The sequence below is a fragment of the Taudactylus pleione genome, unplaced genomic scaffold (assembly GCF_031769625.1).
Source record: "Taudactylus pleione unplaced genomic scaffold, aTauple2 ptg000176l, whole genome shotgun sequence".
Taxonomy (NCBI): domain Eukaryota; kingdom Metazoa; phylum Chordata; class Amphibia; order Anura; family Myobatrachidae; genus Taudactylus; species Taudactylus pleione.
In genome coordinates, this window is record NW_028284578.1 from 2,096,830 (window position 1) to 2,123,167 (window position 26,338).

General features: G+C 43.8%; 1 protein-coding gene across 1 annotated transcript in view; it reads right to left on the minus strand.

Moving 5' to 3' along the window:
- The window catches only part of GALNT10 (polypeptide N-acetylgalactosaminyltransferase 10), a 126,996-nt gene extending 101,603 nt beyond the window's left edge, over positions 1 to 25,393 (minus strand). Inside the window, exon 1 of the mRNA XM_088475673.1 lies at positions 25,044 to 25,393. Coding sequence (XP_088331799.1) covers positions 25,044 to 25,196 — 153 coding nt within the window. The 5' untranslated portion in view covers positions 25,197 to 25,393. The remainder of the gene's footprint in view (positions 1 to 25,043) is intronic.
- Positions 25,394 to 26,338: the final 945 nt, after the last annotated feature.

Here is a 26,338-nt window from a genome sequence, read left to right on the forward strand (position 1 = left end):
GCCACAAACTATGCTTTTGTGACCTGGTCAGAGATATTATGAAATGTTCTTGCTTCAAAATATTGGGATTCCTTATGGGTCTCCAAGGTGGTTTTATCAAGTTTTCCTGCTTTCTTTGCGTTTGGGACAGCAGAGACACCAAGGCGCACTACAACAGATGACACTGGCCACAGCAGACAGAGTTCTGTGTGGGGACGAATAATGTCAAGCGGGAGCCACTGGTGGACTCCAGGAAGGTGCTGATGCCTCCACTACACATGAAGCTCTTTTCATGTAAAACACGAAATTGTCTGGGTGACCCCAAACTATACACACACATCACTTTCTCTGTAGTCAGTCTCTCACTGTCTGGGGAACAAATCATTGACAGACACAGTGATTGCTGAATGTAAGTACTATGCTAAAGAGATCTAATGTTGTTACCTCTGCTCATGCATCCCAATGTTTATGCTAGGAGACGCCAATCAAAATTACATAGAGAACCATGCAATTTCGATGGGCATTTCTGGGCAGTAATGGGGAAGGGGTGGCAAAGAATTGCAGACACGTCTGTGTCAATTTCTAAAGACGCAGTTTTACTGACACCGGCGGCCATGGACACTCGGACATTCTGCGACTACCATAGTCAGGTGCAACGTCCAGCGGGTGCGCACTGCAGCTGGCGAGTGTTTCAATAGGATGCCAATCAGTCACGGCATTAAAACAAAGACACAATAGCAGAAGTAATAAAAGTTGTAGCCACAACTGCAATTGCGTCCATCTCTGAACCACCCTCAGTTCTTTAAAGTTGATGTGTTGGAAGCAGGAAAAATGGTAAGCGCAAGAATTTGAGTGACATTGACATGGGCCAAATTGTGATGGCTAGATGACTGGGTCAAAGCAACTCCAAAACGGCAGGTCTTGTGGAATGTTCCCAGTATGTAGTGGTTAGTACTGACCAAAAGTGGTCCAAGGAAGGACAACTGGTGAATCAGCAAAGGGTCATCGGAAGTAGTGAAAAAGTTAATGCTGGCTATGACAGAAAGGAGTCAGAACACTGTAACTTGCTGCATATGGGACTGCCTAGCCACAGACCAGTCAAGAGTGCCCATGCTTACCCCTGTCCACCGCTGAAAGTGCCTACTATGTCAGAAAAGAACCATGTAGCAATGGAAAAAAGCGGCCTGGTCTGATGAATCAAGTATTCTGTTACATCATGTGAACGGCCGGGTTCGTGTCGTTTACCTGGGGAAGAGATGGCACTAGGATGCACTAGGGCAAGAAGGCAAGTCGGCAGTGTGATGCTCTGGGCAATGTTATGCTAGGTAAACCTTGGGTCCTGCCATTCATGTGGATGTTGCTTTGAGCAGTAACATCTATTCTAATTTTGTTGCAGACCAAGTACACCCCTTCATGGCAACAGTATTCCTTGGTGGCAGTGGCCTCTTTCCGAAGGATAATGTGCACTGCCACACTGCAAAAATTGTTCAGGAATGGTTTAAGGAACATGAAAGATTTAAAGGTGTTGACTTTGCCAAATACACCAGATCTTAATCCGATCAAACATCTATGGGATGTGCTAGTGGAAAAAAAAAAGTCTGGGCCATGAAGAGCACCCCTCACAACTTACAGGACTTAAAGGAACTGCTGGTAATGTCTTGGTGCCAAATTCCACAGACACCTTCAGAGGTCTTGTAGAGTCCATGCCTTGACAGTTCAGAGCTGTTTTGGTGGCACAAAGGGGACCTACCCAATATTAGGTAGGTGGTTTTACTGTTATGGCTGATCAGTGTGTGTGTGTGTGTGTGTATATATATATATATATATATATATATATATATATATATATATATACACACATACACACACCTATCTACATGTAAATACAATACATCTACAGATACATACACACATTGGATGGTGAGAAGCCAGATAGACAGCACTGTCTCTACCCATAATGCAGTATGGTACAGTGGAAGGGAGGTGTATAGAGCAAACTGGCCACTTAGTGTATATTTCCTCTAATAAGAGCCATGGGGAAAATGAGGCAGTGGGGAGTGAAGTGTAGGCTTATTGTTCAGGGACTTCTATTTAATAAATCCTCTACCCCCGCAGGAGTCATTTTAATTTGTGTTTCTCTCATTATCTCAAAGCTCCACTCGCAATGGTCTGTTATTATCTGTTCTGCTCCAACGTGATGGTACTAATTGTCTCCTTGTATAGTAAATGCATGCGAGAGCCATTTCCATCTAATTACCAGTGTAAAAGGAGAGCCCAGACACAATACCAACTCCATGTTTTCTGCCACATAGCGGATGACCCAAAGTAACAGACTGGAATTATCTCATTAACTCTTCCCTTTATTTTAGAATTTGACACATTTAACAGAAGCTCTTTGCTATAATGCGCAGTGGATAAGGCTTCATAGTTGTGTTACATTCGGACTGTGTTATAAATAGGACCTCATCTGTACTATAGCTGCATAATACAACTCAATAAAGATCTCACTAATTACATGTCCATCTTGGACAATCAACATGGTAGGTGATCATTATTTAGTTAACCGGCCTACTTTCAGCAATGTTAACACAAGCCTGCCATTTCCACATAAGACTATGCTGGTATATTCATCTAGCAAAAAAAAGTCATTTGTGAAACATAGTATACAAAATATCTTCCAATACGAACTGACAATGCTAATGCCTGATACAGCAGCAAACTGCTTACAGTGTGGAGCGCTACCTGAATATACCTATAAAGGAAATTAAATGTCACTGGAACAATGTTCTCTTTTAATGTTTCTAACAGTTAAGCTGCTGCCAAAAAGGCATCCAATCTAACTTGTCACCGACTTGGCAAGACAAGCCAATGCTTCTAAAATAAATGATGTACATAGTGATTAGTGTGCAACAAGCTCATCCCATGTACTAAAAGAGACAAGACTGTAAATTGTGAGAGTTCTGTAATGGATCCTTTTTGAAGTACGACTAACAAAAGTACCTGAAGATAATCAAGTCAGTAGACCTTTATTTATGTATTTTTAATCACCGCCTATATGTTTAGAGAGAAAGTTTTTTAAAGTGCCACTAAAAACATTAAAAAGGGGGGATGTTCAACAGTCAATTGATTTAGTGTTCATTCTAGCACCCTGCACAGCCCGTGAAGTTCCTGCCTGGGATGTCGCGCTCTGCTCTTGTACTTCTAGCACACTCAGCCGACGCAACTATTTGCTGAGGTACATACCAGAGTGTGGTAGAAGCACCAGAGCAACAATCCAGACAGGAAAGAGGAATTGCACGGGTTGTGACAGGTGCAGGGTGCTAGAATGAACACTAAGATTTATGCCACCATAACATCCTGTCTCCCCTGCGGAATGCAATAGAGTAGCCAAAATCTCCTCCTCCAGAACTGACCACACATCTGCAGACAAGCTTTTATTAACATTTCCAATAATGATGCCATCGACATGGCTTCCACCAACAACAAGCGAGAGGTAGTTGGCATCCCGGCAGTCAGAATCCCAGCGCCGGAATTCCGACAGCAGTCAGAATCCCGGCTCAAGAATCTGTGCTAGGGGGATAGGTTAGGATTAGGCTGAGAGAAAGGTAGGTTAGGGTACTTACCTGCACGCCTTAAAATTCTGACCGCCAGGATCCTGTTCCCAACCCCAACACACAGCCAGCAGCGGTGAATGTACCATCGGCGGGCACGATATTGGGGGCCCTACAAGTCAAGTAAACTTTTGGGACCGTATTTTGTTTCCCAGTACTTCGGATATTCCACCCAAAACTAAAACAATTATCGTTCAACTCCCGATACTCCATCAATAGTCGGATCACAACACTACTATGTGTAGTGGCGAGGGAGCAAGTATGACAACCTGACACAAATACATGCCTGTGTTTTTATCAAGTCAACTCTTATTAGACGGAATGAGACAGGATCTGCTGTATAGATCGTCGCAGTTGTCCTGTCAGATCACATTAAAAGCAGGACAGGACTTGGAATAATAACGTGAAAGAGAGAAGGGAGCGAGTTAATGAAACAGAGGTAAAATAATGTCGCCAATAGCAGGACAGCTGCAGTGGAAGGCAGGTCTGGTCAGGCACAGGAATGTAAACATTTATTACTTCCATTGCAATATAAACCATATGCCTAGAGTCTGTCTGGAACGTGCTAGACTGGAAGGAAGTCCCACAAACATATGCTGGCCAAACACTAGCCCGATTTCTGGCCGATTACACGATTTTAGACGTGTCGTACGATGAATTGTGTGAAAATCGTGTAGTATTTAGGTAGGAATACGATCCGATGCGTGCTCCCGCTGCTGTTCTATCGTATCTTATGATCAGACGTGCAGCCCTTATTATCAGTCGTAATCGTATACAGATCGTGCCGTGTATTTGCGCATTCGGTGCATCGTGCGTCAGACCGGGGTCATTTAAATCTATTATGATCGCATGTTTTTGGTGAGGCACACGACTGATCGTATCACAACCCGTCGTATAGGGGCGAGTGATTGTACGTCAGATCGTGTGTACATCGTGTGTGAAAAAAGCACCAAATCGTGCGGCCAGGACTGTCGGGGAGTTCAATGGTCGTACTAGTGTAGGGCCAGCATAAGAATTCCATGAGGTAGTATTAAACAAAAATCACATAATATTTAATAAAATTAAAAACTATATCAGAATGTCTTCAAGAGCACTGGTACTCTCACAGAGAGGAGGACGCCATTTTGTGATGATCATGAGAATGCAGCTTATCTATTCACTAAGAACTACAGCCTGCACCGAGGCACGAAGCACAAGTTCAACTGTCCCAATATGGACATTGTGAAGCACAAGGTGTATTGTTATTGTTAATTTCCACTCAAACTATTTTACAAACAAAATTATGTTTCTTTAGATTTTTAAAGAAGATTCGGATGGCATAAAAATCAGGGGGCGATTCAATTGTTGGCGCCGGCGGCTGTCAGTGCTGGGCGCTTGACTGAACAATTCAATTGTTGCTCCGTTACGGGCGCGTTAGCCTTTGGCATTTCTGCTCGCCCCCTCCTGAGGAAACAAGCTAAAATGTACAATAAGCCCTGGTTTTGGGCGCCCTAACCAGCACTTTAGAGGGTTTTAGCCTTCTACACGGCTAAACCCAGTCAAATTAGGCACGTCCAGCGATCGTTAGAAACTACAGAATAAAATATGTCTGCACGGCCAGCAAAACTAATACTGTCACATGTACAGCTTCAGTAAATGGTTCCAATGTAGTAATTAAGACATGAGAAAAGATAATACCGACATTCATCCATTACTGGCCCATTAAACAGTGTTTGCTTTCTCCTCCAACCTTGCATCCTGGTTACACCCTGATTATCCACATAGATTCAATTACATTTAGGGCAAATATGCACTCAGGAACTGGCAATCATTGTTGAGTCAATAATTTTAGTCCGTTACGATTTGTCTGTGGTTAAATGAGCACTAAACCTAAAATATAAGAAACCTTCTGTTAAATTTATACTAACAACATTATCTGTCTATACATACATATGCATTAAGATTATTAAAACAAAGTTATTTTCAGGTGGGAAGTTATTTTGACAGTGCACCCAAGACTTTTCATGTGTCATGTTCAAACTGCTGAAATGCAGCCTACAAGGTTTTTTTTGGTGGGAGTTACTGGCAGGAAGTCTATGGTGTTGAGGAACAAAATATTCCTACATGAGTGCAACTTTAGTAGCTCATTATATAAACCAATGTAAGCATTCCGTTTAGTACTGTAGTCTTTAAACACTTTGCAACCTCGGTGTCCGCTATAGAGATTATAGTGCAAGAAGAGGATAAAAAAAAAGAGGGAAAGTCAGACAATTTTCTAAGAAGGGGAGGATATGCTGGGTTATTGTTAATATGTGTAAAGCATTTGCTGCAAATATGTAGCACCCAATATGATTGTATAATGTAAACTACAATAACTGCAGCATAACATCCAGGTAAAGCTAGGTACACACTGGACCGATGTCTTCCAGTTGGCCCTGCTGCACAGCCAAATGGACAATATTGCATGCTGTGCAAGGTAATGAAGGACGGAACGAGGGTTTGTTCAGTCCTTCATTACATCGTTCTGATGTGTACCGCGGATATGATATGTCGGCCCGTCAGCCACCATTTCATCAGAGTACATATAGCTCCAGTGTGTACCCAGCTTAACTACACAAAGAATTGCAGTCCTCTCATAAGGACTGTGATTATGAACCATCCTAAAATACACTTTACTCTAAGGGGGCGATTCAATTCAGGAATTTAGCTCCCGGTCGCAATCGATTTCCGTGACAAGCCACGGGGCTGCATTTACCGCTTTAAACAGGACTTTGGGGCTGGTCGTGAGCAAAGTGCGCCGTAACTGCATCAACCCCCGGCACTTAGCACGGGAGAAGCTGCTTAATGTGTCTAATCCCGTGCATTCTCACGCAAAATAGTTGCTATCGCGGGAATTGAATGGGAGCTAAATTGACCCCGCATAGGAATTAAATCGGCCCCTAAAAGCTCTATAACATGACAACAAAACTAAACTAGCCATTTTCATGAATGGTGGTAAATTATTCAGTTGTAACTTGACCTCATCTCCGTAACACTATTAAGTTTCTAGATAATGGCTCTGTCTAGGCCAGGGGTGGGGAACCTTTTTTCTGCCAAAGGTCATTTTGATATATATATATAATATTATTTGCGGGCCTGGAGCAGGCAACGTCCCCTCCGTGTGATGTCACAGAGGGGTGGGGTCACAATTGCTGGTGATTATAGCAATGCCCTGGGCATCCTGAGGATGCTCCGGGGAGCTGTAAGGGCTGCGTTGTGACCGTCTGAAGCATTCTAAAGACGCTCCAGGTGGCACTGCTTCATAGATTCTGGTTGCAGGGTGCCATTCCAGGCACCCTGCTAGCCAGATGAGGCTAACAGGAAAAAGCTCCAAGGGCCAGACCAAATGATTCCTGGGGCCTTATACGGCCCCCGGGCCTGAGGTTCCCCATCCCTGGTCTAGGCAGTGCTGGCAGACCCATAAGGTCAGCTTGACCATCAACTGTTGGCAACCATCGATAGTTTAACAATTAAGTTAGATAGTTTTACCATCGATGGGGGTCCGGGGGTCCTTGGTGGTGTGCTTTAGTGGTGGAGGTCCGATGGCAGATAATGGTCTGTGCCCTAGCATCCAAAGTACATTATTATATACCATATTATACACTAATGTCCAACCCCTGTTCCAGTTCACATTCTGTGACATTTAACAATAAGTCTATTGGCTTTCTAGTATACAGCAAACAAAATGCACAGTGCTGCAGGAAGACAGAGCATCAGACCCTATATTTAAATTCTTATATTTTTTTATGCCAGTTCATATTAAAGTGTGCATGCATTTTATTCTGAATACAGTATATGCAATGCCACAATATTTTGCACCTTATTCACCCCCTCTTCCTCTAACCATCACCACCCTCCCCCCCATACTCACCTTCCATTCAGCATAAACTTGCTAAGAAAACAAAGATAGATGAGGAGAAATAGAACCAGCAGCATAGAACAAGATAAAAGGACTGTGCACTGTCACTTAGATGTCTGCATAGGACCTGGGAGTAGATTTTTTAAATTCTAAAGTAACAGTCAACAAAAAAATGGAACAAACAAGCGGTTTGGTACCACACCAGACTATATGTGTTTTTTCCTCCTCAGTTTATTATACTGATTCAAAATGGTTTGCACTTTGTATATCATGGTTTGTACTTTGTATATCACTAGTGCCATATAAATAATAATAAATTATATTGTGTGCAGTACACAGGGTAAGCAGGTGCTACCCCTTTTTTCACAACGCTTTTGGCGGGTCGCACCCGGGATTTGTGCAAGCGTCGATGCCGGGTGCGACCCGCCTGAGACCCCTCTCAGACTGGTGGCCCGACCGGGCACTAATGCCACCGCCAACGCTGCTGAGCCGGCGCTTGGAAATGATCTCATCTCCAAGCGCCGGCTCTCCCTATGCAGTGAACGGGACCCGGGCCGCCTCAACCCAGGTTACCCGTTCACACCACACCGCGAGACAGGCTGAACTCGTATTCAACCCTGCTCGCTACCAGAGTTGAAATGCTGGATCGACGCGGGTTGTTTCAACTGGCCCCTTTCACACTGCGCAGTAACCAGTTTTATTTGATGGCAGTGTGAAAGGGTAGTAAGTTTTACAAATCCCAGTTGTAAGAAGGAAATATATGGTTGTACTGTGGGGTCTGCGTAGGTGAAAAGAACGAGATTATTGAAGTGCAGTTTTTGCATTTTATTTATTTCAGATATACAGAACAAAAATGGCATGGATGTCTTTTATTTAAACCTTCTATTCATGATTCACAGACTGAGCTATTCACACAATAGGGTTTAAAGTTCAGGGTCACGTCAATGATAAACAGGGTCAATCACACCATCAAGTGGCTTTTATTGTACAGAATATCTATGTACAGATACTTGGAAATAATAAATTATACATATAGTCTTGTTGTCCTTAATCCAAGGTCTAACCACAACTAATCCTGGCTTGGCCAGTCCTCGGTTCTAGGTGTGCTAATGTTGTCCCACGTAATTACCATAATATTTTATTAGTGGAATTTAAGCCATGAATAAAAATATACCTATTAACTGGCACTCCAGCCAGGGAATGAAGAGAAATCAGTAGTTTACATAGACATTATCTATCCATACAATGTGAAACAATTACTTCTACAAAAGCGTGGAATTCAATTGCCGCCACCGATGCCACGTGCTGTTCCAGAATGGCACATTGCATCCTGCCAATACAGAGGTGCCAGGAAAAACTAGCAATGTCAGCATCCATGCCCCCACCCCACCCCCCCCCGAGTGGAAACTTTATATAAATATTTGTCAAAGGTATCATCAGAGACTTTTGTTCTTCCATATGTGGCATTCACAGGATGGTTTAGTGACCTATCACAGCTGGAAGCAAGGCCTCCCTATCACTAGAGCACGTCAGCTGTGAGAACACGGCATGAAGCATGCACCTTTAATCTGCACACAGTGTTTTATATTTACTGATCGGTCACTATGTTGGCTACAGAACACCACATTGTTTGGGAAGGAGGAATGTTTGGTTTTGAATCATCCATGTGATATCAGCGTTACATAGACACGTTAATATGACATGTTCAATGTATGGTTTTAAAGTGTAGCAAATTGGTCTTAACAATGCAAGTACATTTTCATTTGTGGACCATGAAACTTCAGCCCTGATAACAATTATATAGTATTACCTCCCCACTATATAACAGATAGCGGCTCTGTTCTGAATCATCCTTGTGACACCACCCTTACATAACAATGTAAGCATATGGACATATATGCTCATTTTCAGTTATGAGACTTGAAACTTCTGCCGTGGTAACAAGCACAGTATTAACTCTCCACTACATTACAGATAGCTGCAACTCCCCCCACATATTTAGGACAATGCGCTGATAGGAAGGGATACGGGTCAAATAACTTAAGACTCTAAACATCTGTGATAATAAAAGATCACTGGCTGTGCCACGGTACAGTATATGAAACAAGCAGTCCACACAATGCATTTCTGTGCTGCCAGTCACTGCCTACGTGGTGTGCTGGAGAAGGCCCTCTCTCCTACTGTGCTGCAGGAGTAGTGTGGGCAAGCATGGTAGACATTTAGTACATTATTCGGCCCAGCAACACTCACTCTTTGATAAATAGGATTATGAAATACAGACTGTGACTGCTATACTCTATACTACTGTCAGGCTGTGAGAACAGGCTTTGAACGTTCTGTTAAAAGCAAGGACAAAGTACAAGGTTTTCTCTACCGTCAAATGCATTTCCAATGCCCACTTGTACAAATCCTCAGTGATTAGGAAGAATATGACACCATAAATAAGAATAGATTGGCAAGTGAAAAGTACCTACAGTAGCAAGCCATGTCTATTGACTTTTGTACAATAAAGACAAAATTAATGCCTGAACAGTCGACCCACCACCTGTTCACAAAGGCGGACATGTGCTTTATAGCATTCTACCATGTTTTTACGCTGAATAGGAATGGGGGGCACACAATGGCAGAGAAGGTCACCAACCATTATGAATGGTTCCTGGTTGTACAATCGTTTCTGCACAGCGAGGCACCCAGATAAATCTAGTGTTCCCACTAGGCTGTTTTGGCAAGGTGCCGCACCCTGCCCGTTTTGTTGATGTTGGGATGCACCCTTTTTTTTTTTACTGCGCCAAGCACCACTTCGGAGCAGACCAGTCCCTAGGAAGAGCTTTCCAGTCACACAACGGCACTGAGCTCCGGCTCCAGGCCTACACAAGCCGGGAGCTACGACCACACATGTACTTCTGACGCCCATGGGGTATGCCTCTACGAAGGAGAGGTGAGCCACTCGGAGCCAGCCGAGACTCTCAAAACTTGCTGTATATTATCGCAGAATATAGGAAGATGGGACATCAACTGTTTGAACACGAACAGAGCCATGCAATATGTTTTATAATGTAGCATAGAATATGCATTTACCCTCATCTTAATTAGATGTCATATATTAGGATTCAGTGCTGATACATTACATAGGATATATTCTTATGAGCCTAAGCATTTTTTTTTATAATATGCCCAACATGACAAACACACATCAATTGAAAAAAATAAAAAAATAAGAAAGAAAAATAAATAACTATCAGGTGAGGTACAAGGGAGCTCAAAAAATTATATTTGAAACCATTTTATATGGCCAATTCTGAATTGGCTGCACTAGTGTGTGGCATAATATTAACTGTGGGCACTATTGTGTGACATAACAAGAACTGAAGGCATTACTGTGTGGTATAATGGAATTGTGGGCACTACTGTGTGGCATATGAATTGAGGGCATAATATAACAGTATAAATAATGTAACAATTATATCAATGTATGACAATAACTACACCAGCTTTAGCAACAACGCGTACAAAATTTTGCCCTTTAAAATTAAAATGTGCCCACCTCAATGATAAGTACCTTGCCCAAAACAATTCTACTATTGTCCTATTTTTGCCTACATTATCATTTTTATAAAAATAAAAAAGACTTATTTATGTACAAACATTACCAAAAGAAGTCCCTGTCTGTCTTTGAAAGCAATAATATAAAGTTCACTCATACAATAACAAATAAACAATTTAAGCTGCACACAGCAAAAATGCAAAAAATTCATGAGTTTGGTGACAAAACTATAAGCACCCGTTGCCATTGAAGGGTTAAGGGATTTTAGCAGAATTAAACAGCACTAGTCACAAAACTATAGGCACTTCAACAGTATATGAAAAACCATTCTTACACGGCATAACACCGAGGTGAAAAGATTGTTCTAGTCTGTACAAACAGTTCTCACATATTAATATTTTTAATCAAAACACAGGATTTCCATCCTCTGCTGCTAATCCATTTTATAGTCCAACGCTACCTGAGCCACCCATGCCGTCTAAAGATAGATAGAAGTGCGGAGGTGACTATCACCAGCTTGGCAATTCAAGACGCTTCAGCGCCAGGAGCATAGGGGAGGCAGAAGAGCAGGCTAGTATGGCAGCATTTGGTATAGTGTGAGAAGCAACAGAGAGAGGTCATTGGTGATCCTGAGAAACGTGAAGCAGGACTAAATTATTGCTTTAGGTTGAATCATTTTAATCAACCCAAGTCAGTGATTTGGAACTCCAACCTCATAAATCATCTTCCCAATTAACAGTGTACAAGTCTTCACACAAGGGCCTCATGCTTCAATCAAAACGGCTGTCACCAAAGTATGTAGGTCATGAGTACAATTTATATATCTATCACAATCTGAAGAACTTTTACTTACTATCAAAACTAACACAGCCAAACGGGGTAATCTTTGGCACCATCACTGACTCGGACAGGGCAAGAGACCAATTAGGCCAGTCATGTACAGCCGTGGCCCAAAGTTTTAAGAATGACACAAGTATTGGTTTTCACAAAGTTTGCTACTTCAGTGTTTTTAGACTTTTTGTCAGATGTTACTATGGTATACCAAAGTAAAATTACAAGCATTTCATAAGTGTCAAAGGCTTTTATTGACAAATTCATTAAGTTTATGCAAAGAGTCAATATTTGCAGTGTTGACCCATCTTTTTCAAGAACTCTGCAATTCAGAAAGGACTGGTAGTGCTCACCTTTGCTACTCCGGACAAGCGTTTTTCCAGATGCCCCAAACAATCTGAAAGAGGATTCATCAGATTCATCAGTCCTCAGCAGTCCAATCCCTGTACTTTTTGCAGAATATCAGTCTGTCCCTGATGTTTTTCCTGGAGAGAAGTGGCTTCTTTTCTGCCCTTCTTGACACCAGGCCATCCTCCAAAAGTCTTCAACCTGTGTCATGCCAACAATAAAGCACCCAGAGACCATTCATGTGTGGGCTTGCTTCTCAGCCAAGGGAGTGGGATCACTCCCTTGGCTAATAATTTTGCCTAAGAACACAGCCATGAGCAACTTCTCCCAACCATCCAAGAACAGGTTAATGACGAACAATGCCTTTTCCAGCATTGCCATAAGGCAGTGGTTCCCAAACTGTGCGCCGTGGCACCCTGGGGAGCTTTGGGACACTTGCAGGGGTGCCTCAGGTTGGTGGTCCAGCACCAAATCAAATTATTTATGGTCAATGTAATATACATTTTTGGACAAACAGAGGCACAAACCTTTCCACCTCCACATAACTGAACCTAAGGATGAAAGGTAAGCACAATTTACTTCACTTTACTCATTTCTTTTCTGAATTTCTCAATGTCAAACTTTTGGCTTAGGGGGTGCTGTGAAAACAATGCTGATACACTAGAGCGTCGTGATTCAAAAAAGTTTGGGAACCACTGCCTTAAAGCAAAAGTGATAACTAAGTGGCTCGGGGAACAAAACATCTAAATTTTGAGTCCATGGCCAGGAATCTCCCCAGACCTTAATCTCATTGAGAATTTGTGGTCAATCCTGAGGAGGCGGGTGGACAAACAAAAACCAAGAAATTCTGACAAACTCCAAGCATTGATTAGACAAGAATGGGCGACCATCAGTCAGTATGTGGCCCAGAAGTTGATTGACAGCATGCCATGGCGAATTGCCAAATTGCAGAGGTCTTGAAAAAGAGTTATCCGGTCTAAAGATCTACAGTAAAAAGGTAGACAATGTCTTGATAGACACCGGATGTTAAATAGGTCGACAGGGACAAAAGGTCGACACACTAGAGGTTAACATGTAAGACGGTCAACAGAAATAAATGGTCGACAGGGTCAAAAGGTCGACATACAAATGGCAGGTTAGGGTTAGGCACTTACCCCAACGGTTAGGGTTAGGCATTTACCCCAACGGTTAGGGACCAGGAGGGAGCAATTAGTTTGAAGATTAGGGTTAGGAAAAAAAGAAAAAAAAAAAGTATCGACCATTTTCATGCCGACCCTTTGACCATGTCGACCATTTGTACCTGTCTACTTTCTTACATGTCAACCTTTAGTTCCTGTCGACCTATTGCCTGTCTAACATCTGGTGTCTACCTTTTCACTGTAGATCTTTCAATCCATAACCGAATAAGAAGGGTCAACACTCCAAACATTGAATCTTTGCATAAATTTAATGTAATTGTCAATAAAAGCCTTTAACACTTATGAAATGCTTGTAATTTTACTTTAGTATACCATAGTAACATCTGACAAAAAGGTTTAAAAACACTGAAGTAGCAAACAAATGTGAAAACCATAGGAACGCACGGTTAGTGTTTTCCTAACCCCTACCCTAACCCTCTCCGTTGCCTAAACCTAACCTCCCCCTAATGCCTAAACCTAACCTCCCCGCGCCCTCATCCTAACACTCCCTCCACGATGCCTAATCCTAACCCTCCCACCAGTGCCTAACCCAACACCCCAACCTCCCCCTAACACCCCGATACTTACCTTCGGGATATCGACGGTCGGGATACTGACGTCTGAATCCCGACCTGCCGGTATTTAGACCGTCGGCATCCCGCACGTCGGAATGCAGACTACATCCTATTTAAATAGTGTGTATGCACCTACGATCATGTTTTATCAGGAGAAAGCAGATCGCATCTGAAGAACGGACTACATGTGCATCCTACTATTCATCAAATGTGATGGTACAATGTCAGTACACACTACTGACCGTTCTGTCCAAAACTTCTGCTGCTGCTCCCGCGGTCACTGCCTTTTCAGCAGATGGTTTCAAGAGATGATTATCACAGCTCAAATGCCAGAATGGAATAGCGTGTACGCATTAATCTGCATATTCATTTGGACTTCGTAAGTGTATGTAAGAAGAATCAGATCTCAAGTGTGATTGAACAAGAGTGGACCTAGCTTTAGTATGTACTATCTTTATATATTAATAGTGTTCAAGCCCAGCGCAACTGAGAACAGTACATACATTTACCATAGAAGTTAATGATCTCTATAACAACCCATGTTAAGGCTGCATCTAATATGCGCGGACTAACTGCAAATAAGGTAAAGCGCAATCCACTTACTCACTGTATATCAGCCCTAAATTAGTAAGAGAAAATGCTTGTTAAATTAAACACGCATACGTTCTAAAAGCTGCTAATGAGGCAGTAAAGATTTGCAAGACTATAAATTAAACAGCAAAGGCAACAATGAAAAGGTTCGGAAGAGGAGATCCTGAACTAAGGTTTAAGATCACAGAATTATTTCTGCATGTAGCTATAAATTTTAGTCTTTAGAGAACAGGCAGTGCCAGAGAAGTGGAAGAGAAAGACCTTTTTGATGCAGTCATAGGCGTAGATGACAGATTTGCAGCTGCTCGCGCGGAGAGAACAAAGTATTCTCTGCCAATCTTGCTGCAGGTGGCAATTCTGACAGATAGTCAAAGAACGATAAATGAAAAAGGAGATACGTGTTAGTCTCAGATCTGGCTGCAGTCCCCAGCGTACGAGCTCCATGCCTGAAAAACACTCTCCAATACGGTCTGCACTACGCTATTGGTTGTGACAGCAATAAGGTGCTGGGCTTCCAGAAGAGGTTGCAGCGTAGCACCCGCACAATGTGGGAAGGTGACATGTTAGGAATTTTAAGTCGGGAAGAATTACCATATACTGTGCAGTTCATCAATGAACCAAAGTAATCTCTTTAAACTATTTGCAGGTACATTTTTTTTGAATCTTAGAAAATTATTTTTGTTTGTTATAAAGCGATCAGTAATTTCAACTAAATTTAAGCATTAACAGCCTTCATGTGACCCATTTAAATATTCATTTGGGAAGCATGGAGGTAAAATGTATTGCTTAATGTTACCCCTATATTTCACTATTAAATTCCCACTCCGTTACAGATAGCTAAAGCCACTTCCCACATATTTTGCAAAGTAACCTAATGGCATATCGTGCCGGTCAAAAAGCAAAAATTCTAATCAGTTAAAGCTGCACTACTCTATCGGAAAATATTTTATGAACGTGCCCCCATCATAGCCACCAGTGTGTCCCAGTGCAGGCATTATTCCTGGGTCCCTCCATTTGTCTCACAGCAGCAACCAAAAACCAACTGGGTCTGTGATCCTCCAGGGAAAACACCAATTTACCAATTAAAAATAGTGAGCTTTATCCTAATAAAGATCAGATAAAACCCCAGGACAAAAGGCTCTAGGTAAAGAGTATGATATACTGTAGGACAGTGAAATGTTTTCAAATACTGGAGTCACTCTACATTGCTGAGTAAAGCTGGAAATTCTCGTCTCTCCAGTATATATTATTGTCCAGGCACAGGAAGTGGTTTGCACATGTAAAGTAATCCTTAGTTTAAGTACAGACACCAGTACTTTTTGTATTTATTTATATTTTCCCCCTAAGTGGTTATGGGCTGCACTCTGTCAATATGTAAAGCTGCAGCGCATATTTCCCCCCCTTTAATCGTGTCTGCCTTAACCTTCACAGATGCCTGAAAGCTTACATTGAAAGCGCACTCTGCGGGCTTCGGGCTGAGCGATACTGGCTGTAATGCTCATTTGTGGACAATTGTGTGTACAGAAGCAAGAACTGAACAGCATGACGCCACCCTGGAAGCAGTTACCTTCATTATCTCAAATGACGAGACCCCACAAGAAAACCTTCTACATTAATCAAATAAGTGCAGTAAGTAACCAAGAACTCTGGCTATATATACTTATTTAAACACACGCAAGCTAACCCCCCCATGTACGTAGACAAATAAAAGTTATACCATTTTGTGTATAATTTCTAACTTCCTTTACAAGCATAAGTGAATGACTAAAAACAAACAAAAAAAATTTAAAAAAATCATAGTAATCTAAAGAATTGTGCAAGAATTTTATATATAAATTAACTAACCCAGTCGGTGATGCCCTTTGGGGGGTGTCCTATTGCCCAGATACCCCACCCCAACCCACACACTGGAATCACAACAATTCTGTGGTTTAGAAGCAGGAAATAGCTCCATGAGACCTTGCAGTTAGTGCCTGCAATTATACAAAAAAAAAAAACAGCATTCTAACACCCATTTTGTGAGGATCTGCCATGTTTCAATAAGCTTTGGCTTCAACAAACAGGTCATGGCTAATGTTTTTACCTTATTTATTGGCTCTAGGTGCATGGTTCTCACTTATGTTTGACTGAAGAGCTCACTAATTGTAATTTTCTTTTTTTATTGGATGTGAGGGGATAATAGTATTAATTTTGTAGAGTTTTATTAACAACATATTGGAGGGAATTCAATTGTTAGCACCAGCAGCTGACACTAATGGGCGCCAAATGGAGCAATTCAATTATTGCTTCATTCGGGCGCGAAGAGCCGCGGGAACACATTTCTGCACGCACCCTCTTGTGGTGGTGAGCACAAATGTGCGATAAGTTCGTGGATTGGGCGGGCTAACCAGGACTTTAGACAGATTTATCCATTTTACGTGGCTAAACCCGATCTAATTGGGCGTGACAAGTACGATAATTAATTGATGCCCAAAGCCAACTGTATTGCTATATCAGGCAACCATTAATTATACCCCTTTTCCACCTAAATTCTGGGTCTGACCTGGAGTTGGAACAATGTTCCTATCCGGATCAGACCCTGAATTTTGCCGGCGCCGACCCGGGATATTCCCGAGTTGGCGCCGCTCACACCGCAGTCGGGTCTGCATAGACCCGGCTTTTTCGGAGTGAAAGTGGTCGCTTGGAGATGACGTCATCTCCAAGCGCCACTGAAGCCGGACCAATCGGCCGGCTAGCAGCGCACTCCAGGTCATCGTGACCCGGAGTGCGCTGCTCCCACAGCAGGGTTTCACAGGCTGCGCCTGTATTAAACCCTGTTAGTTACCTGGGTTGGATTGCTGGGTCACTCGACCCGGCGATCCAACCCTCTCCCCTTTTACACCAGGGAGCTGCCCGGGTTAACCCTTCAAAAACCAGGGTTTTAGCTCCGGTGTAAAAGGGGTATTAGTATGTAGAAAAAAAAACACAATTGAATCACTACCATTATGTTCATTTGGTAAAATTTGATTTAATTATTTAAAGTCAGTTAGTATTACTTTTTCTTTTCTTTTTTTTTTTTTTTAAAGTACAGTACAACTTACTTTATGCCACACACTTTTTTTTAGTTAACGTATGTCATTGCATAGCATTTGCACCTGCCTATAAGCAGTGGAGGCAGACATTTTGTGGGCTGTGCCAAGAGTCATGACGATGTAACCTAACAATTCACTAGGAACTAAGGGCCTGATTCAGACCCGCTCGCGAGCGCAGGACGCTCGCAAGCGGGTCGATGGTGCCCTACTGCGCATAACAGAGGGAGCTCCGTCGTGCGCATGCGCGAGATCCGGCTAGCGACGGGGTAGCCGTCGCTCTGGGTCTCGCACCAAAGGGGGCGTGCTGTCGATGTTGATTGACAGCACGCCCCCCTTTGGTGGGCGTGCCGGGGGCGTTGCTGCCAGACGGAGGCGTTCCCATGGGAACGCCTACCGTCTGAAGCCGGCCCCACTGACATCAGTAGTGATGTCAGTGGGAGTGATTTTGGCTCTGATAGAGCCAAAATCACTCCAGGGCTTGTGGCAGCGAGACCCTACCGCAGGGTCTCCGTCGCAAGCCCGATGGTCGCGATGGTCTTGACCATCATCATGGACACTCGCTATAGCTGTGGGTGGTCACCCACAGCTATGCGAGCGTCCAAGAGGCCGCTCCATTTTCAGGTAGGAGGGCCCTGATTCAGAGTGAGCGCCCTGGTCAGAGCGTCCGGCTCTGAATCAGGCCCTAAGTGCCGTGTGCCTTAAGGCATACATCCACTAGACAGGCAAAAGTCTGCACGGTTACGGCATTGTAATCGTGCAGTCGTTTGTCTGTGATGTGCCTACACTGAACGAGCAGTCGTTTAGTGAAGGCACATCAATCATCTGCAAACTTGTTGACCCTGACTATATCGTCAGGTTGTACAACATATTTGTACGATGACATGTCTAAACGACCGATTTTCAAACGATTATCGAACGATAACGATATCGTTCAATCGCTTAATTTAATTGTCTAGTGGATGTGTACCTTTAGCAAGATCATTAGCTACCAGTGAATTCACAGATGGCCGTTTTGTTGGCTGAACTACCCATGTATGCTGGTAATGTCAATATCTCCTAATCAGCTGGTTCAGTGGTCCCCAAACTTTTTCAAACCACGGCGCCCTATAGTATCAACCTTTGTTTTTCACGGCACCCCTGGGCCAAAAGTTTCTGACATAGAAATGCAGCAAAATTTATTTGATGCTGGACCACCAACCTGAGGCACCCCTGCAAGTGTCCTGAGGTACCCCAGGGTGCCACGGCACACAGTTTGGGAACCAGTGAGCTAGTTGGTTGTATCCTCATGAACTTGAGCAGAGTTGAAAAACCTAATGTCAAAGCAATTTAAGTTTTAAAAGTGATCAGCGATAGGCGTCAGATTCTCAGGCAAACACTGATCGTCAGGTCACAATGTAGCAAGATTAGATACAATGAATCTTTATTACCCACCTTAGCATCACAGGCATGGAAGCTGTACAGAAACTATAAATAAACTGAGAGTGTCATGGATCAAGCTGACGAGATAAACCTGTCACTGTATTATGGAAAATGGCACTTATACAGTAAGTCACTGCTAATCGCTCTTTGCCCTGATCACAGATAGTGATGCTCTGCTAAATAACAGGTTAGATGCGACACAAAAGTTTGCTTGGATACCTGAGAGGGAAATGAAATGACAAAGAGATAACAATCTGGTCCAAAGTTTAAGCCGCTGAACACAGGTTATCTAGAAAAGACTAGACTACATGGTAGTAATCCCATAATATTGTTTTGCAATATATAAAAATTACTGCCTTTCCTTATCTACTTCTAGAAATAAAGTTCAGAAAATCCAAACATCTTATGCTGCTGCAAGGTGTCTTATAGTTAATTGTTACCAACTAGTGACCAACAGTACTTTGCATTTTTCCAGTGGTAAATTCTTACATAGGTGGAATCAGCGGGTGAAGTCCGCCAGGATATATATGGCAGGATAACATAGCACCACTTCTACTGCAATATTATCGCATTTTGTTCACTTACATTCCTTATACCACCACCTTCAAATTTCCATTTGGATCACTGGGTGGAATCACATTTAAATTAAACCCCAAGATTATTAGGAGCAGTTTTTAGCAATGGCTGCAGATTTGTTTCAAAGCGATGTGCTGCCGAGCACTGTGGCGATGCCGGGCTGCGCAAATATAAGCCATTCACGGTATTGCCAACATTCCAAATAGAGGAGTGAAGGAAAACTTTAGATGTGCCTTTCCAGAATAGAATTCTCCCCTTAGAAGTGGGGAGAGGACCGGATGAGCCCCTAAAGAGCTTAAAAGTTCTGCGCAGTAACAAGAGTTGTGCAAGAGAGACCCAGGCCCCACATCTACCATGAAATGCGCTGGTTACTTTTACAAAAAATATATTTCAAAAGTCAGTTCAGCACTTAAAAAAGCAATGAGCAATATTTACACATCCTGTTAATAAAAGAACATTTTAGAGAGTTTGTAACTCAATAGACAAAGTTGTATGATACTACAGCCGCCAGCACCGGTCTGCAGCAACAACGTGACACAAAAAAGGTAGAAGTTAGTGAATTTGGTAATCTTGGGCTGTCCTACATGATAAGGTAGCTACAAAGGTTTGCACATCATAACAAGGCAGAAACCTCTTTCCAGGTCACAAAATTAACAATGCAAAACTGTACACCCAAAGAACTGCCCCGTCAGCATATATAACTATATATAGATCTTCTTCCTTCCCATTCACACTATTTACTCTGGGTTTCACCACAATGCACTGACATCACCCTAATCCGTTATCCCCCTCTGGACCACCAGCTCTACACAACACACACTATTTCCAGACAATTATACAAGGACATAAGAGTGCCCCCTCTACATACTAATGCAATACCCATGCCCACAACTCATTGCTTCTCATTCAGAGCACATACATATTCAGCATGCAGTACTTCAGTGTCCACAATCATACACGCAAAGTAGGATGAAACTCTTTGTGGAGTAAATGACAGCACACACGAAAGATACACACGTCAGCGGGTGCTGAATGGAATCTCAGAGCTACGTGTTGCAAACACCCAATTATGCAAAACAAGCTCAGTACTTCATATATATATATATATATATATATATATATATATATATATATATATATATATATATATATATAGCAGCATTGGTATAAAAGCATATAGCTGTGGAGTAGTCATTTACAGGTGCTATCAGAATACAATAAGGTACAAGGTGGAGGGATGGATTTTGCTTTTGCATTCAGAATGGTGTGTTTCAAAAGTTTCCCTGGAAGACAATTACAATTGCCGTATGTTTTAATTAACTGAGTGGTTTGATTCTTTATGCACTTGCTGGGAACATAAAATGTATGTTAGTTCAATTTGAAAAGTTTGAGTTTGTTACCATGTTGAGCGAGTCACTGCTCCCACTGTAAACAGTTAATTGCTCTTGAGTTTTAAATATTGCTAAATTCTGACATACTTAACTCCATAAGACGTCTACTTGCCAGTGACGAATAAACGACATACCATTAAAATAGACTGAAAGCAGAGACAGTGCCATTTAAAGCACTAATACAAATCACCCCCACCAAATGCAGTGGCAGAGATATAACTTGTAGTGCAACATCTGTACCCATGAAACACACAGACTCAAAACCGATTAACCTGCAAATCTATCTGCCACACACCGGTATCCAAACAAACCACTAAGGATTTATACAACAACATATAAAAAGTGCAAGTAGTGTGTACAAGCAAACTCCTGTAATTAGCTAGATATGGACACCCAGCACTATGCAATGCTGCCACTGCTCCCTACTGCACAAACACAGCACAGTAGGGAGCAAGCAAGTACTAGATTGTGTGCTGCGATCCGTATGTGGGATACTCACACTCCAAATCTATTCATACTGTCACACAGGAGGCTCACAGTTAAGCTGGCCACACACTGGACCAACTTACATGCAACCAGCCAACTTGTTGATTGGTTGGAATGAAAATCTGGTAACGTATGGGAGTAACTAATGATCAGCAATTTGCTCCTAAATGCCAGAAAACAGATGAAAATGGTCGTTCAGACAAGTTTGTTAAATGTTTGATCTAAACTATTTGTTCAAACAACAGTTTTGGTCCATTTTCCAGTGTTTGGGAGCAATTGCTGATTGTATTCCTTACCAGATTTTCATTCCAACCAATCAACTAGTTGGCTGGTTGGACAGATAATCTTTAGATGTGTGGCCAGCTTTAATGAGCTGGTCCACGCCGAAAGCTAATACTCGCATACAGTTCTGAGACGCACTCATTCTCCAGATCTTATAACCGGCATCATGGGACATTTCAAAGCAGTTTCAAATAGGTGTTATATAATGCTGCAGGTCACCCAGGAGACCAGATGCAGCATTAAATGAAATTATTAAAGCTCTACCCCTGTAACACTCCAGCAATTCAGTTGTCAAAACCAATAGTCAGGTCTGCGGGACTCTACTACTCCAGGTGATTATGGTCAGATCTTGGAGACTCTCCCACTAAGCTCTATTATGCACTCAAATGCTTACACTCAAAAAGCAGGACACAACACTCCACTTTCCGCTAGCAGCGAGGAACACTCACACTTGAGGCATTTACAGTCAGCTCTGCAAGACACTCACACTCCAGGTGCTTACACTCAAACTTGTGAGACCCTCACATTCTAGGCGCTTAGTCAGCTCTGTGAAACACACACTCAGCTCTACAGTACACTCACAACCCAGGAGGTTACACTCAGCTCTGCGGGACACTCACACTCTAGGTGCTTACAGTCAGCTCATGAGACACTCACACTCAAGGTGCTTAGTCAGCTCATGAGCCACTCACACTCCAGGCGCTTACAGTCAGCTCATGAGACACTCACACTCTAGGTGCTTACAGTCAAATCTGCGAGACACTCACACTCCAGGCGCTTACAGTCAGCTCCTGAGACACTCACACTCCAGGCACTTACAGTCAGCTCATGAGACACTCACACTCCAGGTGCTTACAGTCAAATCTGCGAGACACTCACACTCCAGGCGCTTACAGTCAGCTCATGAGACACTCACACTCTAGGCGCTTACAGTCAGCTCATGAGACACTCACACTCCAGGTGCTTACAGTCAGCTCATGAGACACTCACACACAGGCGCTTACAGTCAGCTCATGAGACACACTCAGCTCTCTATGGTACACACGCCATTCAGGTGATTCCACTGAGTTCTATGGGACATACACTCGGCTCCACTGTACACTCACACTCCAGGCTCTTGACAGTCAGCACATGAGACACTCACACGCTTACAGTCAGCTCATGAGTCACTCGCACTCAGGCGCTTACAGTCAACTCATGAGACACTCGCACTCAGGCGCTTACAGTCAGCTCATGAGACACTCACACTCTAGGTGCTTACAGTCAAATCTGCGAGACACTCACACTCCAGGCGCTTACAGTCAGCTCCTGAGACACTCACACTCCAGGCACTTACAGTCAGCTCATGAGACACTCACACTCCAGGCGCTTACAGTCAGCTCATGAGACACTCACACTCCAGGCGCTTACAGTCAGCTCATGAGACACTCACACTCCAGGCGCTTACAGTCAGCTCATGAGACACTCACACTCTAGGCGCTTACAGTCAGCTCATGAGACACTCACACTCTAGGCGCTTACAGTCAGCTCATGAGACACTCACACTCTAGGCGCTTACAGTCAGCTCATGAGACACTCACACTCCAGGTGCTTACAGTCAGCTCATGAGACACTCACACTCAGGCGCTTACAGTCAGCTCATGAGACACACTCAGCTCTATGGTACACACGCCATTCAGGTGATTCCACTGAGTTCTATGGGACATACACTCGGCTCCACTGTACACTCACACTCCAGGCTCTTGACAGTCAGCTCATGAGACACTCACACGCTTACAGTCAGCTCATGAGACACTCACACGCTTACAGTCAGCTCATGAGACACTCGCACTCAGGCGCTTACAGTCAGCTCATGAGACACTCGCACTCAGGCGCTTACAGTCAGCTCATGAGACACTCGCACTCAGGCGCTTACAGTCAGCTCATGAGACACTCGCACTCAGGCGCTTACAGTCAGCTCATGAGACACTCGCACTCAGGCGCTTACAGTCAGCTCATGAGACACTCGCACTCAGGCGCTTACAGTCAGCTCATGAGACACTCGCACTCAGGCGCTTACAGTCAGCTCATGAGACACTCGCACTCAGGCGCTTACAGTCAGCTCATGAGACACTCGCACTCAGGCGCTTACAGTCAGCTCATGAGACACTCGCACTCAGGCGCTTACAGTCAGCTCATGAGACACTCGCACTCAGGCGCTTACAGTCAGCTCATGAGACACTCGCACTCAGGCGCTTACAGTCAGCTCATGAGACACTCGCACTCAGGCGCTTACAGTCAGCTCATGAGACACTCGCACTCAGGCGCTTACAGTCAGCTCATGAGACACTCGCACTCAGGCGCTTACAGTCAGCTCATGAGACACTCGCACTCAGGCGCTTACAGTCAGCTCATGAGACACTCGCACTCAGGCGCTTACAGTCAGCTCATGAGACACTCGCACTCAGGCGCTTACAGTCAGCTCATGAGACACTCGCACTCAGGCGCTTACAGTCAGCTCATGAGACACTCGCACTCAGGCGCTTACAGTCAGCTCATGAGACACTCGCACTCAGGCGCTTACAGTCAGCTCATGAGACACTCGCACTCAGGCGCTTACAGTCAGCTCATGAGACACTCGCACTCAGGCGCTTACAGTCAGCTCATGAGACACTCGCACTCAGGCGCTTACAGTCAGCTCATGAGACACTCGCACTCAGGCGCTTACAGTCAGCTCATGAGACACTCGCACTCAGGCGCTTACAGTCAGCTCATGAGACACTCGCACTCAGGCGCTTACAGTCAGCTCATGAGACACTCGCACTCAGGCGCTTACAGTCAGCTCATGAGACACTCGCATCCGGCGCTTACAGTCAGCTCATGAGACACTCGCACTCAGGCGCTTACAGTCAGCTCATAAGACACTCACAATCCAGGCGCTTACAGTCAGTTCATGAGACACTCACACTCCAGGCGCTTAGTCAGCTCTGCGAGACACTCACACTCCAGGAGCTTACAGTCTACTCATGAGACACTCACACTCAGGCGCTTACAGTCAGCTCATGAGACACACACACTCAGCTCTGTGAGACACACTTAGCTCTATGGTACACACACTCCATTCAGGTGATTCCACTGAGTTCTATGGGACATACACTCAGCTCCACTGTACACTCACACTCCAGGCTCTTGACAGTCAGCTACGTGGGACACTCAGACACACTCAGAGTTCTGTGGGGCACACTGTCCTGTTGGACACTCAGCTCTGCCAGGTGAGTAAGACGTTGTCATGGAGACACACATACCTGCCCGTTCACCGGAGCCCCGTTGCTGTCCCCGGCAGCGCTCTCCAGCTGCCGCTCCCGGTATAGAGACCACAGACCCACGTTGGGCAGGAAGAGCAGGGCGGCTAGCCCCAGCCCCACCGCCTGCAGCAGCCGCTTCTCCTTCCGCCGCATGGGAAGCCCACGCCCGACTGCTCCCCCCCCGTCTCACACACTCCGCTCTGCCGGAGCACCAAAGCCTGACAGCCCGGAGGACGGAGCCAGCCGGAGATAGGCGGCGGCACTGCACCCAGCGGCGGCGCCCGGGAGAGGGGCGGGGACACACTGCTGCTGCGCGCTCCCGCGGCGCCCTCCTCAGGCTGCCGGTGCTGCCTGCTGTATCCGCTAGGCGGCGGGCTCCGGCGACCTGTTGCTCTAACTCTGGTGGAACTACAAGTCCCAGCATTCCACAGCTATAACTGTGTGCTGGACAGAAGTGGTGGACGATACTAGGAAGAGAAGTGTGTTTAATATATGTATACCAGCCACTGAAATATTGATCTGATGACAGATATGTGTTTTTCTGTGTGTGTGCATGTAGATGTGTGTACATATATAGATAGATAATGTATCATTAATGCCCCTCTTTTCTACCTGACGTCAACAACAGACTTCAATATTTATATTTCATGGCAGCGGCCCCTTTCTTGTTTAAAGTACATCACGTTATCACGTATGTGCGGAATATTGTACTTTTTTTTAAATTATATTTGCGCCATATGTGATACGGGCAGAATCACACGTAATGGAGCATACACACGGTCAGATCTGTCAGATGAATGATTGAACGATTTTACCAAAGATTTGAACGATTTTTGACTGCATTAAAATGAATGGAATCGTCCAAGGCTGACTGCAAACACATCAGATGTCAGATAACGTTATCTGACCATCGGGAACGCGCATCGTTCAAATCGTTCATCTGACAGATATGTCAGATTTTCCTGCAGATATGAACGATTGAACACATTTTTAAATTGTTATCATTCAGATCTGAAGAAAAATCTGACCGTGTGTATGCAGCATAACAATTTTGTTACCAACGATTTTCTATCAGATTTTTTTAAAGTGTAATGAACAAATTTTTGTAACGAAAATTGTTCAGTTGGTCAGTCAGAATGAACTACGAACGTGAACGCACATGAACAATAATCGTTAATCGTTATAACTAAGAAACTGAACGATTTTTTAAACAATTGAACGATAACGATGTCGTTATAGTTAAATAGTTAAAAAAATCGTTACGTGTGTATGCACCTTTAGACCTCACGGGGCCC